The following is a 14,329-nucleotide window of genomic DNA, read 5'->3' on the forward strand; positions in this document are numbered from 1 at the left end:
GCTAATCCTCTGGTGGTTTTCTGGGTTATTTAGGCAGGTGTAGGTGGAATCTAAGTGATCAGCAGGACGCGCGGTGAGCCCAGCGTCCTCCTACGCCGCCATCTTCCTCAAGGTCCCCTCTGGTCAGGATATTGAAGAGAATTTTCATTGGATATTTTTGTTTTTTATTGTAAGAAACCTGTTTAGGTTTGACCCACAGGTAATCCATCTGCCCAGTCATTTGGAAACGCTAGGACAGAGCATTCAGAGGGACCGATGTTCCTAACTGCACTTCCTAATCTCTGCAGGCTAATAGCATGAAGGACACTGATGCATTTTACACCATTTACTCTATGAAATGTCAGTGGATTGCATTAGATGACTGAATTCAGATGCTCTTGTAGTGAAAGCATATTAAAGCGTGTGGACTTGGGACCCACTGGGGAGAGAGTGTGCTTGTTGGGGACTGTGAATTAGACTTTCCTAGACAGCAATATTCATGAAGACAGTAGACCTATGACTCAAATAGGGAGATCACAGAAGTTTTGCTTAATGCTATTATCAGGTCAGTAATTATTTGCTTCATAGAAACACAATGAATATGAATGATAACCATGTCTCACTGCTCCTGTATAAAAATTCTATGTGTCTCCAACTCTGTGTACCTTCTCTCAGACCCTTGCTCACTACATGGATCTTTCAACTTATCTGTTACATATATTGTCTAGCACATGTCTATCTGTATGAACCAATCACCTTTTCCATTTCTCTGCTTTTTCACAGTGTGTGCATTGATGGCCTGTGTATTTTAATCCTCAGGTGGTTTGGTATATAAATCTCAAATCTGGTTCAGTATATGATTCTAATGTCTCTCCTATGTTTGTATATTTCCTTTCAATGCATTTAGTATTTTCATGACTGAATATATTTGTCTTTCTTTCCGGATAACAAGTCAACCTATTATATTTGTTTGCATAATTTTATCTTTGTCTGTTGTTTCTCTAATTCCAGTGTCCAAATGCTCATTTCACTCACTTTGTTATTTTTCCAGTGGTTATGAGACCTGATTTTCTTCCCGCAGGAATAAAACAGGAATGACAAAGAAAGGTGACTCTCAGGTAGGGAGGAATGAAAGGGACAAATTCTAGCAACCCGGCAGGGTTTATCTTGCTGGGCTTCTCTGAGCAGCCCCGGCTGGAGAAGGTCCTCCTTGTGGCCATCTCCATCATATATGTACTGACACTGGTGGGGAACACAGCCATCATCCTGGTCTCCTTCTTGAACCCCAAGCTGCACACGCCCATGTACTTCTTCCTGTCGAATCTGTCCTTCCTGGACCTCTGCTTTACAACGAGCATTGTCCCACAGATGCTGGTGAATCTCAGGGGCCCCGAGAAGACCATCAGCTACACGGGCTGTGTGCTCCAGCTCTATGTGGCGCTGGGGCTGGGCTCCACTGAGTGCATCCTCCTGACGGTGATGGCTTATGACCGCTTCAATGCCATCTGCCGCCCCCTGCACTATGGCGTCATCATGCACCCCAGGCTGCTCCGGCAGCTTGCAGCTGTGGCCTGGAGCAGTGGTTTTGTGGAGTCCACGCTTCAGACCATCCTCGTCTTCCAGCTGCCTCTCTGCAACCACCACAGGGTGGATGATTTCATGTGTGAGGAGCCCGCCCTGATTAAAATTGCCTGTGTGAACACCACCTTCCTGGAGAACGAGCTCTCCATAGCCATCGTCCTCTATGTGGTCATACCGCTGGGGCTGATTCTGGTCTCCTACGGCTGCATCGCCAGGAGCGTGCTGAGAATAAGGTCCACGGAAGGCCGGAGGAAAGCGTTTGGGACCTGCGGGTCCCACCTGCTGGTTGTGGTTTTGTTCTTCGGGACTATAATTTCTGTCTACATCCAACCCAAGAGCGAGTACACGCAGAACCACAGTAAATTCCTCACCCTCTTCTATACTGTAGTGACGCCCTCGCTTAATCCTCTCATCTACACGCTGAGAAACAAGGAGGTTAAGTGGGCTCTGAGGAGACTGCTGTGGAGGGACCCACATCAGGGACAACCGTGACACGTACTCAGCCATTCCCCAGGTGCCGAGGACTTACACATCCCGCGTCTAAGGGTCACAGCTTCGGCTCCGCAGTAAAACAGGTGTGACATTTCCTTTCAATGGCGTCCTGAAGTTACTACCCTAAGCCCTTCTTTTCATCCTCCTTTCCCAAACTGTTATGTGTCTTTTTCTGGCTAATTTGTAAAGATGCTGTGTATACATGAACACGTTTAGAGGCAGGAGCATGTGCACATGAATCATACTTCCAGGAATCCCGGAGTTATTGCTCTGGTAACGAACTATCACCATGAGCAGACAGAAGGCAGCTCCAGCTCGTGCTGGTCACGGCTGCCAGGTGGGTCTAGCTGAGGACAGGGCTCTGCAGCGGGGGCTGCGTCTGCAGCTCGCCGGCCGGTTAGGGCCCTGCACACCCACAGCTACCTGACGGTTTGTCTTATCAGGGGTTGTTGATTCTCACATATTCAGCAGGGCGTCTGGGATTCCATGCACCCGGGACCATTCTGATCTCTCCCAGCCACAGAGAAAGTCTCCAAGGAGAACGACCAACGTGACTGTTTCTCTACTACACGTTACCACAGTGTGGTAACTCTTGTTACCACAGAGCAGCCCCCAATCTCTCAATTGACCCCTTAGTGCTATACCTGAATTGAGGGCAAATAAACACAATTTGAAGTATTGTCATTAAGTGTGAATATTTAAATCTCCCAAAAGTAGGCAGATTTATTTATAAATAAAAGTGTTTGTCTTTGCCATTATAACATTCCCTTTCACAGATATTGTAATTTCATAGAATTTATAAAATTTTTTTCTTCATATTGAATATGAAGTTTTTATCTGTTCTGAAAGCACAGCTGAAAATCTGGGTAATTTTTAAAGTGTGAAAATATTGGCCATGCTTTCCCTATATTCATAATAGTTATCGATTTATAAAATATCAAAATCCTTATTGGCTTTAATTCTAGAGACTACTTCAACATACTTACATGGATTAGGACAGCCAAATACCTAATCAGCAGTATGATTACCCAAATCATTTAAAATGTTATAATTTCGGGGCGCCTGGGTGGCTCAGTTGGTTAAGCGTCCGGCTTCAGCTCAGGTCACGATCTCGCGGTCCGTGAGTTCGAGCCCCGCGTCAGCTCTGGGCTGATGGCTCAGAGCCTGGAGCCTGCTTCGGGTTCTGTGTCTCCCTCCCTCTCTGCCACTTCCCCGTTCGTGCTCTGTCACTCTCTGTCTCAAAAATAAATAAACATTAAAAAAAATAAAATGTTATAATTTCAAATAGACAATAAATGAAAGCACTAATAAAAATGGTATCCTTATGTCCCCAATAAGATTAAAAAATTTAATATTTTCTATATATTTTCTACATTTTTAGCAGTCATACCTAGAGGTATCCATGATTATCAGTTTGTGTACATTTATCCAAAAACATTTAAAAATACTTTAAAGTAAAAATATATAGATATTAATGGTTTTAAATTTACATAAATAATATTAAACTACATGTATCACTTACACTAGTTTAAGAACTAGTTACAAAGATATTCAGATTATTTAATTGTATGCATGTATCTCATTTTATTAAGAATATTTATATTGGGGCGCCTGGGTGGCGCAGTCGGTTAAGCGTCCGACTTCAGCCAGGTCACGATCTCGCGGTCCGTGAGTTCGAGCCCCGCGTCGGGCTCTGGGCTGATGGCTCGGAGCCTGGAGCCTGTTTCCGATTCTGTGTCTCCCTCTCTCTCTGCCCCTCGCCCGTTCATGCTCTGTCTCTCTCTGTCCCAAAAATAAATAAACATTGGGAAAAAAAAAAATTTAAAAAAAAAAAAAAAAAGAATATTTATATTGTTTCAAGTTTTCTACTCTTTCCAACCATGCTGCAATAAACGTTCTTGTGTGTAGATGCCAGCTTTTACCTACTTTTGTGGGAATGATTCTGTGTGGTCAGTAACTACATGTGGAAGCCTTCAGGTAAAGGAGATGCCCATTAGAAACTACAGAAATCCGCTGATATGGCAAAGATTTCCTCAGGGAACCATATTGATTCACAACCCCACCTTGACTGTATGAGAACCTCATTGCTTATCCTCCATTCAACCCACGATGTAGCCAGATTTGAATGCCAGAAACTGTGCCCAGCTAAAATGCTGCAAGTACCCATTGTTTCTGCATGCAACTGTTGGGAAGATTGCATTGTTTTTCTCCTATTATAATCTATTACATACTTCCTGTGTCAATAGATTTTCTACCTTGAAATAATATCTGTGTTCCTGGAATAAGCTGGCTTTGTCTGTGATATATTGTTTTTAGAATATTCCTTCTATATTCAAAATGTCTTTTGAGAATTTTTATAAAAATTATGTAAAATGTAAAACTGTATTTGAGTTTATAATGGAGATTGGCCAATAATATCATTTTCTTATGTCACCTGTGTTCTGTTTATGCATAAAAATTTTACTAGTCTCATAAAATCAGTGGGGCAACTTTCTATTTCTTATTAAATTTGGAAGAGATTAAATAAGCCTGGAATAATGGTTCTTTGAGTTTTCTAGAAGTCACACAGAACAGATCCAGCCTTGTGATGCTGAGGGTACACTGTTGGACATTAGTAATCCTGAGCTCATTAAAAAAATATATACTGTTCTATTCAGGCTTTTTCCTTCCTGGGAATTTTGACAATTTATGTTTTTCTGTAGAAAATTATTCATTACATTTAGATTTTTAAGTTATCGGCTCAACATTCTTCCTGAAGTGATGTGTTGTGGCATTAAATCCGTTTTATACTGTGTCATTTTTTATCTTAATGATACTTACTCATGTAAATAGCCAGAGGTTTACCATTTTATTAGTTTTATCAAAGAACCAGCTTATTATTTTATTGGTCAAATCTATTTAATTGTTGTATTAGTGTTCTACTTCATTCATTTCTCCTTTTATCTTTATTATCTCCTTTATTCTATTTTCTTTGGGTTTATTTTGTTGTTCTCCCCTTAATTTGGTATTTTGAATGTTTAGCCTCTGTTCTTCCAATTTACCAATAAATGCATTTAAATCCATAAATTCTCTTTGAGTACTGCTGCAATACACACGTTTCTATACATATTTTGAAATTTAGCTATAAATGCCTTTTAATTTTAATTTTTATTTCTTCTGTAACTTGAATTTATTTAGGAATGTGGTTTTTGGACTCTAAACTCATGGGATGTTGACTATGATTTTGTTAATGCTATCTATTTTATTTTTTGACTATCACTTTGTTATTGATTTCTTATTTTACTATATGGCATCAGTAAATATAACCTGAGAAAAATCCTTTAGAATCATTGGTTTGTCATTTTCACCTGGTAGCTCTGAGAGGTTTGGCTCTATCTTAAGGCTTGTTGTTTTAACTTAATAGCATAAATGGGAAATCACTCAAAATCGTTTCATGGGGAAAACAAATTGGTAAAAATAATAACTTAATTCAGCCTATGACAGATCAAAGATGTATCTTGTAATGTCTAAGCCACTAAAAGAATAAGACTTTAATGTGATGCCAACAAGCTTGAAGTTGAGGCAAGTGTTCTAATAAAACTATTTGATTAATTATAAAAACATAAACGCAGTAGAAGAAAAGGCAAGCAATAAATTGGACGAATAGAAGCTGCATAGAAAAATAGTAGCCACCAACTCCAGCAATTATATAAATTATATTATTTAAATTATGGGTATGAATTATATAAATTTGTATATAAAGTACATTATATAAACTATATGTATAAATTATATAAATGTAAATGGCCCAAACTGTCCAAATAAATAAAAATATTTTCAGAGTACTGTTTTTTAATTAAATTTTTTTTTTAAGTAGGCTCCATGCCCAACGTGGGGCTTGAACTCATGACCCTGAGGTCAAGAGTCAGATGGTCCACCCACTGAGCCAGCCAAATGCCCCCAGAGTGCATTTTTTTTAGAGACTAAGATAAAAACTACATATAAGATGCAGGGTAAAGGTTAAAAAAAAGACATACCCTGTGACGGTAGACAGTAGGAAGTTGAAACATGCTAATATCACCTGACAGAAACTTTAAGGGAAGAGTGATTACCAGTAATAAGGAAGGGCTTTTGATCATGCTAAAATATTTAATCAGCCTGGAAATTATAACACTCCAAGATTCATATACCTCCTGTAACATAGCTTCAAGGTATGAAGCCAAATCGGACAAGTAGCAAAGGAATGAGAGAAATCCACAGCGGAGTTGGGTGAATCACTGGTAGAAAGACACACAAACATGAGTGATACACAGGGAATATAGTTAACACAACAAAAATCACCTCAGACGTGCAGAGGGGACACTCAAGCCAATGAGTTTATACGAGCGTTTTTGAAGCATACACAGAACATTCACAACATGTTGACCAAATATTGAATAATGCAAGTCTGAACACATTCCACAAGTTTAAAAGCACATGAGCATTTATTTTGAGAAATATGAAATCAAGATAGAAATCAGTAACACATACTGGACAAAGGATTACTGTTTTTCACATATGAACATTTCAAACATAGTACACGGAGGTAGAAGAGGATAAGATAACCCACCAACATCCAAGTCAACATTAGCAATTATCAACATCACGCCAATTTTGTTTCAAATATTTCCTCCCACAGTTTTTGTTTTTTTTCATTTTGTTTTGCTGTAGTTTTTAAAAGTAAATCTCAGGCATTGTATCATTGCAAACAATAATATAGAAAGAAAACGAACAGTATTTGCTTACCATAATCCATCAGCCCATGTTCAGATTTTCTTAAATGGTTTTGTCTTTGGTTTGTTCCAATCAGGATCCAAAAAACTTCCACCCCTTGCATTTTGTTGGTGTTTCTCATGTACGGACGTTTCCGGCGGAGGGCAGGTACCTGGCATCTGCAAACACTGAACTCTGCAGGTACGGCCCCTGAACCGCGTGTTGGTGAGGGGGCTGGGGGGTCTCCACTGAGCCTCATGTACACAAATAGGCAGTAGGCAGATTTGGCCCAATGTTTAGAGTTTGCAAACCGACCTGTGGTTTGCATTCTGCAAGGAGACAGGTTAACCTAGAAGAGGTGATGGCATGCTCTGATTTTGTAACTTGGTATAGACAATAACTCCAAGAGTGAGACAATTAATAAATTCCTTTTCAAACTGTCTCTCTGCCTAGATTTCCTTGTCATTAAGCCCTGGGCTACCTGTCTTATCTTCTGCTGGTTCGTCTTTTATTGAATGAGATAAACTGTAGCTCATTCTAAAAATCTATTTGAGAATTTTGCTCTCAGAACATGCTGCTGACTGTGTTTTTATGTAAATAGGAGGTAAACAATTTATGTGTGTGATTTAAAGATAACAAGCATAGGTGTTTGGGAATCTCTCTTTCTCTGTCTTTTTTTTGTCTTTTTATTTAAATTTTAGTTAACATACAGTGCAATATTAACTTCAGGAGTAGAATTCAGTGATTCCTCACTTACATACAACACCCAGTGCTCATCCCAGCAAGTGCCCTCCTTAGTACGCATCACCATCTAGCCCATCTCCCCCCACCTCCTCTCTAGCAACCCTCAATTTGTTATGTATCATTATGAGTCTCTTGTAGTTTGTTTCCCTCTCTTCTTTATTTTCTTCCATATCTTCATCTGTTTTGTTTCTCAAATTCCACATGAGTAGAATCATATGGTATCTCTCTTTCTCTGACTGACTTATTTCACTTAGCGTAATGCCCTCTAGTTCCATCCACATCATTTCAAATGGCAAGATTTCATGCTTTTTGATCGCCTAGTAATATTCCATTGTGTACGTATACCATATGTTCTTTATTCATTCATCAGTCATTGGACATTTGGTCTCTTTCTGTAATTTGGCTATTGTTGATAATGCTGCTATAAACATTGGGATGTATGTGCCCCTTCAGATCAGCATTTTTGTACCCTTTGGGTAAATACCTAGTAGTGTGATTGCTGGGTCATAGGGTATAGGGGTTACTCTTAAATATAAATCATAAGTTACTGTTTACATCACATATGCTGATTAAAACCAAAGGAGAGGCTTTCACAAAGAAAAATAAAATCACCCCTCTGAAAAAATCTCACAACTTAGAAAGAAACCTGAACAGCATATTTGTCCCTTCCCAGTGGAGACTCTCTGGTGTTGTTTGGTCTTTTCACTTTCACTTTATTTATCTCAGGGATAGAGAATGCAGGGAATCAGAACTAATGGGAATGAACCTTCCTGGAAGTCATGGCTGGTGCCCCACACTGGTCCTTGCTCACTTTGGAGATGAGAGGTTCCAGCCTCTGCTCCTGGCCTCCAGGTGTGTAGACTGAGGACAGTAGCACAAGGATGGTTTTTAAGGTCACATGGAGTGAGCTTAAACTGCCCTTTTATACACTCAGAGTTCGGTAAACGTGGTTGTCATTATGGTTGGTGGCGCTGTCTGTGCTGGTGCAGAGGAAAGTGCACTCCAGAGTCTCCCCAACACCACATGGCACAGGCTTCGAGGAGCAGAGTTAGTAAAGAATTTCTCCCTATAACTAATATTTAGGAACATGCAGTAGAGAAAATACTGAGGGTAAGTTAATTGTGACCATGTAGATATTTAAAACAAACATTAAATGTTCTAGAAGATGCATTTTTGGTACTTTTTATATATTCAACTGCTTTCAAAACAACACATATATGTTTTCATAACATAATCTTTCATGGGAAGGGACTTGAGTGTGTGTGTGTGTGTGTGTGTGTGTGTGTGTGTGTGTGTGTGATTAGTGGAAAGAAAAAGGCTAAAATAAAATAAGCCAAATGTTTACATTGGCTGGATTCAAGGAAGATAAATGGATTAAATTTTCAATTTTACACTTTTATATATTTTATAAATTTGCTCTGAAAAGCATGTATTATATTTGTTTTAACAAAAAAGTCTACATTTAAATATTTTAGTATCTGTATTATACATACATTACATATTTATTGAAGAAACCTTAGAAACAAGGATAAGAAAAACATCTGCAATATGAACGCCTGGAGATTCTACTGTGAACATCGCATTGTAATCCGTTCAGATTTATAAAACTAAACAAAAATGGTCATGGTATACAAATCGTTTTTAACTTGCTTTAATAATCACTCTTTTTTCTGGATTGATCATCATTTCTAATGCCTGCCTATAATTTCTGCCTATTCCATAGCATAATTGTTCCCCAGTTAGGTTTGCTTGTTCTGATTATTCCCATTGTCAATTACTATGCACATGTCTAAATATGAACCACAATGCGTTATGTGTGAATTAATTGGACAGTTTTTGGTAAAGTAGGGATATCTGGAAAACACGTCTTGGTCATTAGTGGACATGACTATTGTCCCCTGATAGAATTATCACATTAGCACATTCTTTTTTTCTTTTACCACTAACTGACAAGCAAAACTGCATGTATTTAAGGTGCACAAGGTGATGAAGTATTAGCACAACTGAGTTATTGACACACCCATCACCTCAAATAGAGATTGTGTGTGTGGTGAGAGCACTTCAGATTTGCCCTCTCTGTACACGTCAAGTGTACAATACAGTGCTGCTAACCAGGGACCACACTTACATCACACCCAGGACTAGTCATCGTGCACAGTGATTGGGTCACACAGCTACGCTTGGTCCTATGACAGCTGCTGCCTGAGTTGTTAGCAAACCCTCCTGCATCCCAGCACCTGTGAGGGCTGGGTGTTGGTGCCTCAGGCAATGCCTCTCCAGGCGCCTGTAGCTACTGTGTTGTGACCATGTTCATTTCCCTTGAGAGATAGTGTGTGGCTCATTTCCAAGCATAAGGAGCCAGAATTCATCTGTACATATGCAAATTTTGTAAATTATATAAAAATCTTTTAAATTGTTTATGTTAATTATGTTTAGTTCATTTTTATCTTTCTATCCTATAATTTAAATATGATTCTCTTTTTAAAAGCATTTTCACCATGGAGACTGATAAAAATTTCCCACTTTTTTCTTTTAATGTTCTGAAACGTGTTTGCTTTCTTTTTTTGCATGCTTACATATTTTATAGTACATGCAACTCACAGAAAGAATTAATTCCATGTCATGTAACAATAATTACAGTTGGAATGCTTAAAACATTTTTTATGGAAGGAAATAATGTGTTTCATGGAGTTATTAGGGATTTGAGAGTCATGTGGGGCAGACATATGTGGGAACACTTTCCCCAGGGACTAGGGCAGAGAGTCAGATGGGACCCTCGGGGACTGGAAAATGACTAAGACTGCAGAATGAGAATTTGCCAGACTTCTGAGATATAATCTGGCAATTTATACACTAAGTCTAGACTAACATATTTTGGAAAACCTGTCTAGTGTTGGACTCACATATTAAAAATTTTTGGTAGCCAACTTCCTTCCAGAATTTGGCAATCAGAACTTAGGCTGTGAGTACAGAGGTGTCTCCAAAATTGCAGCCACTGTTATCACAGAAGGTCCTTACACAGGCTGCAGGGCTCACAGTGTATGTTTCTTTCTTTCCTCTTGGGTTGTGTGTGCCTCTTTTCAAAGAGCAGATCTGCACAGTCCTTCGGTACCTACCCGCGAGTTAAAGCTTTTTTCCAGAGGGTTCTCCAGAGAGCTGCCTTGACCTCCTTGTTCCGCAAACTGTAGATGATGGGGTTGAGCATGGAGGTTACCACCGTGTAGAAGAGAGCTAGGAGCTTATCTGTTCCTGGCGAATGGCTGGCCTTGGGCCTCAGGTAGGTGACAGACCCTGAGCCGTAGAAGAGCGTCACTACAAGCAGGTGGGAAGAGCAGGTGGACAGAGCTTTCCAGCGGCCTTCGGGTGAGGGCATGATCAGCACGGCAGCTAGGATTCTGCCATAGGAAGCGATGATCAGTAGAAATGGGCTGGAAATGCAAAGAACGGCTACAACAAAGACCGCGGCCTCGTTATGGGATGTATCCCCGCAGGCAAGGGCCAGGATAGGGGGGAGGTCGCAGAAGAAGTGGTCTATTTCACAGGGGCCACAGAAGTTCAAGGAGAAAATATAGTTGGTCTGGCCCAAGCCTACCACGCAACCCACTGCCCAGGAAACCACGGCCAGCTGGGCACATAGCCCACGGCTCATTCGTGTTGCATAGTGTAGTGGGGAGCATATGGCCATGTAGCGGTCAAAAGCCATGGCCGCCAGAAGACAGCACTCACTGATGGCGAACAGCGTGAAGAAGAACATCTGTGTGGCACACCCCTCGCGGGAGATGCCCCGGGCCTCACTCACAAGGCTCTGAAGCATCTTGGGTATGACCGAACACGTGTAGCCAATCTCCAAGAGAGACAGGTTGGCCAGAAAGAAGTACATGGGCATGTGGAGGGTGGGGTTGGTGCAGATGGCCAGGGCTATGAGAGCATTGCCCATCAGGGAGGCGAGGAACATGAGCAGGATGAGGGTGAATAGAAGCAAGCACTGCTCGGCAGCGGCAGAGAACTTGGCGAATGCAAAGTGCTTGACGGGCTCGCTGTTGTCCTGCCACTGGGAACAGCTGAGGTTCATGACCTGGGAAGGGGTCAGCAGGCAAGGATTCGTTCAATATAAATGCAAATCTACCTCTAAAGAGTGCTAGTACGCCAGGTAGGTACATTTCTTACCTGCAAATCTAAAACTCAAAGTTTGGAAGTTACACTTGCCCTCATGCCTTTATGAACCAAATCCTACTCTGTGTTCACCATACCAGCTGATCTGCTCAAAAATACACCTGGTCACCAAGCATGACATTGAAAACAAACATTAACTCCAACTCATTTCCGTCTTCATCTAGTCTGACCCAGCAATTGCACTACTAGGTATTTATCCAAGGGGTACAGGTGTGCTGTTTTGAAGGGGCACATGCACCCCCATGTTCATAGCAGCACTATCAACAATAGCCAAAGTATGGAAAGAGCCCAAATGTCCATCAACGGATGAATGGGTAAAGAAGATGTGGTATATATATATACAATGGAGTATTTCCTGGCAATCAAAAAGAATGAAATCTTGCCATTTGCAACTACATGGATGGAACTGGAGGGTATTATGCTAAGTGAAATTAGAGAAAGACAAAAATCATATGACTTCACTCATATGAGGACTTTAAGAGAAAACAGATGAACGTAAGGGAAGAGAAGCAAAAATAATATAAAAACAGGGAGGGGGGCAAAAACATAAGAGACTCTTAAATATGGAGGACAAACGGTTACGGGAGAGGGTGTGGAAGGGAGGATGGGCTAAATGGGTAAGGGGCACTAAGGAATCTATTCCTGAAATCAATGTTCCACTATATGCTAACTTGGATGTAAATTTAAAAATAAATAAACTATTTAAAAAAAAAGTCTAACTCATAAACTAATTAGTGAAGATTTGCTCTTAGTAGAATCTTCTCTGGCCGTCCAAGAGCACAGCACAAATTTCCTTCTGTTTTATTCATGGAGTTCCCATACATTTAATCACTGAGCTTTATCATAAGTATTTTATGGGGCCAGAGGCAGGTGAGTGGTTTCCAATGTTCTTATACATTTTATTGTATCCTATTGAATAAAAGGTTATTTCTGGTAAAAAAAAAAAAATACACCTGGTCACCAAGCATGACGTTGGAAAAAAAATTAACTCCAGCTCATTTCTGTCTTCATCCAGTCTGTTAATCAGTCTTCAGATACCACCAAAGGTCCTCTGTACCGATCCTTCCTTTTCCACATTTCTGTTGTCACTGAGTCCTTCACACACTTACTCAGCACGTGTTTACTGAGCACAGAGATTCTGCCTTTCCTGCTGCAAGTCCTGAGATTCAACAATGAAAAACAACAACCCATTTCTTCCCAAATGGGACTTATTCAGTGAAAGAAAGTAGAGATTAAATAGCTATCCAGTAAATAAATAACTGCTGTACTGCAGAGAATTAAAGCCAGTGTGTCCTGGGGGCTCTGTGGGAACAGCAGGAGCCCGTATCCACTCTCACACCACGTCTACACTGCATGCTGCGTTCACTGCATTGAAGCAACAGACTACTCTCCTGGTGATTCTTCTCATCTGCCAGGCTTTCCCTGTCACAGGATTCTTCGCTAAATGACCACTGCCTTCAAGTTACAATTCAGATGTCTTATTAACGTCATTCATGCAAACCCATGGATTGGCTCAGTGACTATGACAGAGACGTTTGCCCCTTAACCAGAGGCCTCCTGTGACTGTCCTATCAAACCACACGCACTCGCACCTTTCTTGCACGTGTTTCCTTTGTGCTGATTTTCTCGCAGGGACTTGACCTCTGCCACCCTGACTGTCCACCCAGTGAAGTGGACAGTCAGTGAAGTGGACCGCCCACTGCGTTCAGGCTGCAGGATGCATCTTCTTCTCTCTGGAAACGTCTTCCTCACTCCTGCTCTGCCCTGTCCCCACAGCGGGTGTGGACATGTCCCTGCGTGTGTTCCCACCACCTGGTAACTCACACTCCTCCAAGGCAACTGCCCATTTCTTCCTGAGCGGAGCCTCAGACACAGACACGGAGTGCAGAATTGTATTTATCAGGGCGCCTGGGTGGCTCAGTCGGTTAAGTGTCTGACCCTTGATTTAGGCTCAGGTCATGATCTCACAGTTCGCGAGTTCGAGCTCTGCGTTGGGCTCTGCACTGACAGTGCAGATCCTGCTTAGGATTCTCTGTCTTTCTCTGCCCCCCCCCCCCCCCGTCTCAAATAAATAAACATTTAAAAGAAACTAATTGTATTTACTTACCTCTTACACGCACCACACTTACTAATGAATAAGTTCTCGTGTAACGAGGAAAAGCTTGAACGCTTAGCTTTACTTTTCTGCCCACGGGTGCTGAGTCTGTTTTCTGAGGCTAGCTATGATAAATCTCATCTCCTTCAAATGTCCCAAATGTGACCGTCACCTTTCTCTCAATCTAGGAACATCAACTCCCGGCAAAATAGCCCTCGTTCCGTTTGTGGACGTCCTGCACTTTGGGTTGTTCTTTGGAAACGTCATGAGTCAAAGCTCCAAGCCAGGTCTGCCATCCCAGGGGCGGGAGAGCAGGGAGGTCGCATGCCTGTCGGCCTGGACTCTATCTGCTCTAGCGTCACCTGAGATCCTGTTTGTACATTTGTTCATAACACATCACTGTTTATCGCACAGTAACGTGTGATGCCAACACATGTAACACAAAAGCGCTTCCTGAGGTTGCACGTTATTGTGGATAGACAAGTACATGAGGTGCACTCACGAAAACCTAGCACAAAAATGTGCATTCTTGCA

General features: G+C 41.2%; 2 protein-coding genes across 2 annotated transcripts; one reads left to right on the plus strand and one right to left on the minus strand.

Moving 5' to 3' along the window:
• The first annotated feature begins 1,107 nt into the window (after positions 1-1,107).
• Positions 1,108-2,269, plus strand: LOC112853499 (olfactory receptor 2G3-like). The gene has a single exon (XM_025917044.2). It carries the CDS (start codon positions 1,108-1,110, stop codon positions 2,050-2,052), a length of 945 nt encoding a protein of 314 aa, XP_025772829.1. The 3' UTR covers positions 2,053-2,269.
• An 8,370-nt stretch (positions 2,270-10,639) lies between these two features.
• Positions 10,640-11,599, minus strand: LOC112853609 (olfactory receptor 10C1-like). The gene has a single exon (XM_025917165.1). The coding sequence runs from the start codon at positions 11,597-11,599 to the stop codon at positions 10,640-10,642; it is 960 nt and encodes a 319-aa protein (XP_025772950.1).
• Positions 11,600-14,329: the final 2,730 nt, after the last annotated feature.

This window comes from Puma concolor, chromosome B2, assembly GCF_028749965.1.
Source record: "Puma concolor isolate L17-30 chromosome B2, mPumCon1.1.hap2, whole genome shotgun sequence".
In the NCBI taxonomy this organism is placed as follows: Eukaryota; Metazoa; Chordata; class Mammalia; order Carnivora; family Felidae; genus Puma; species Puma concolor.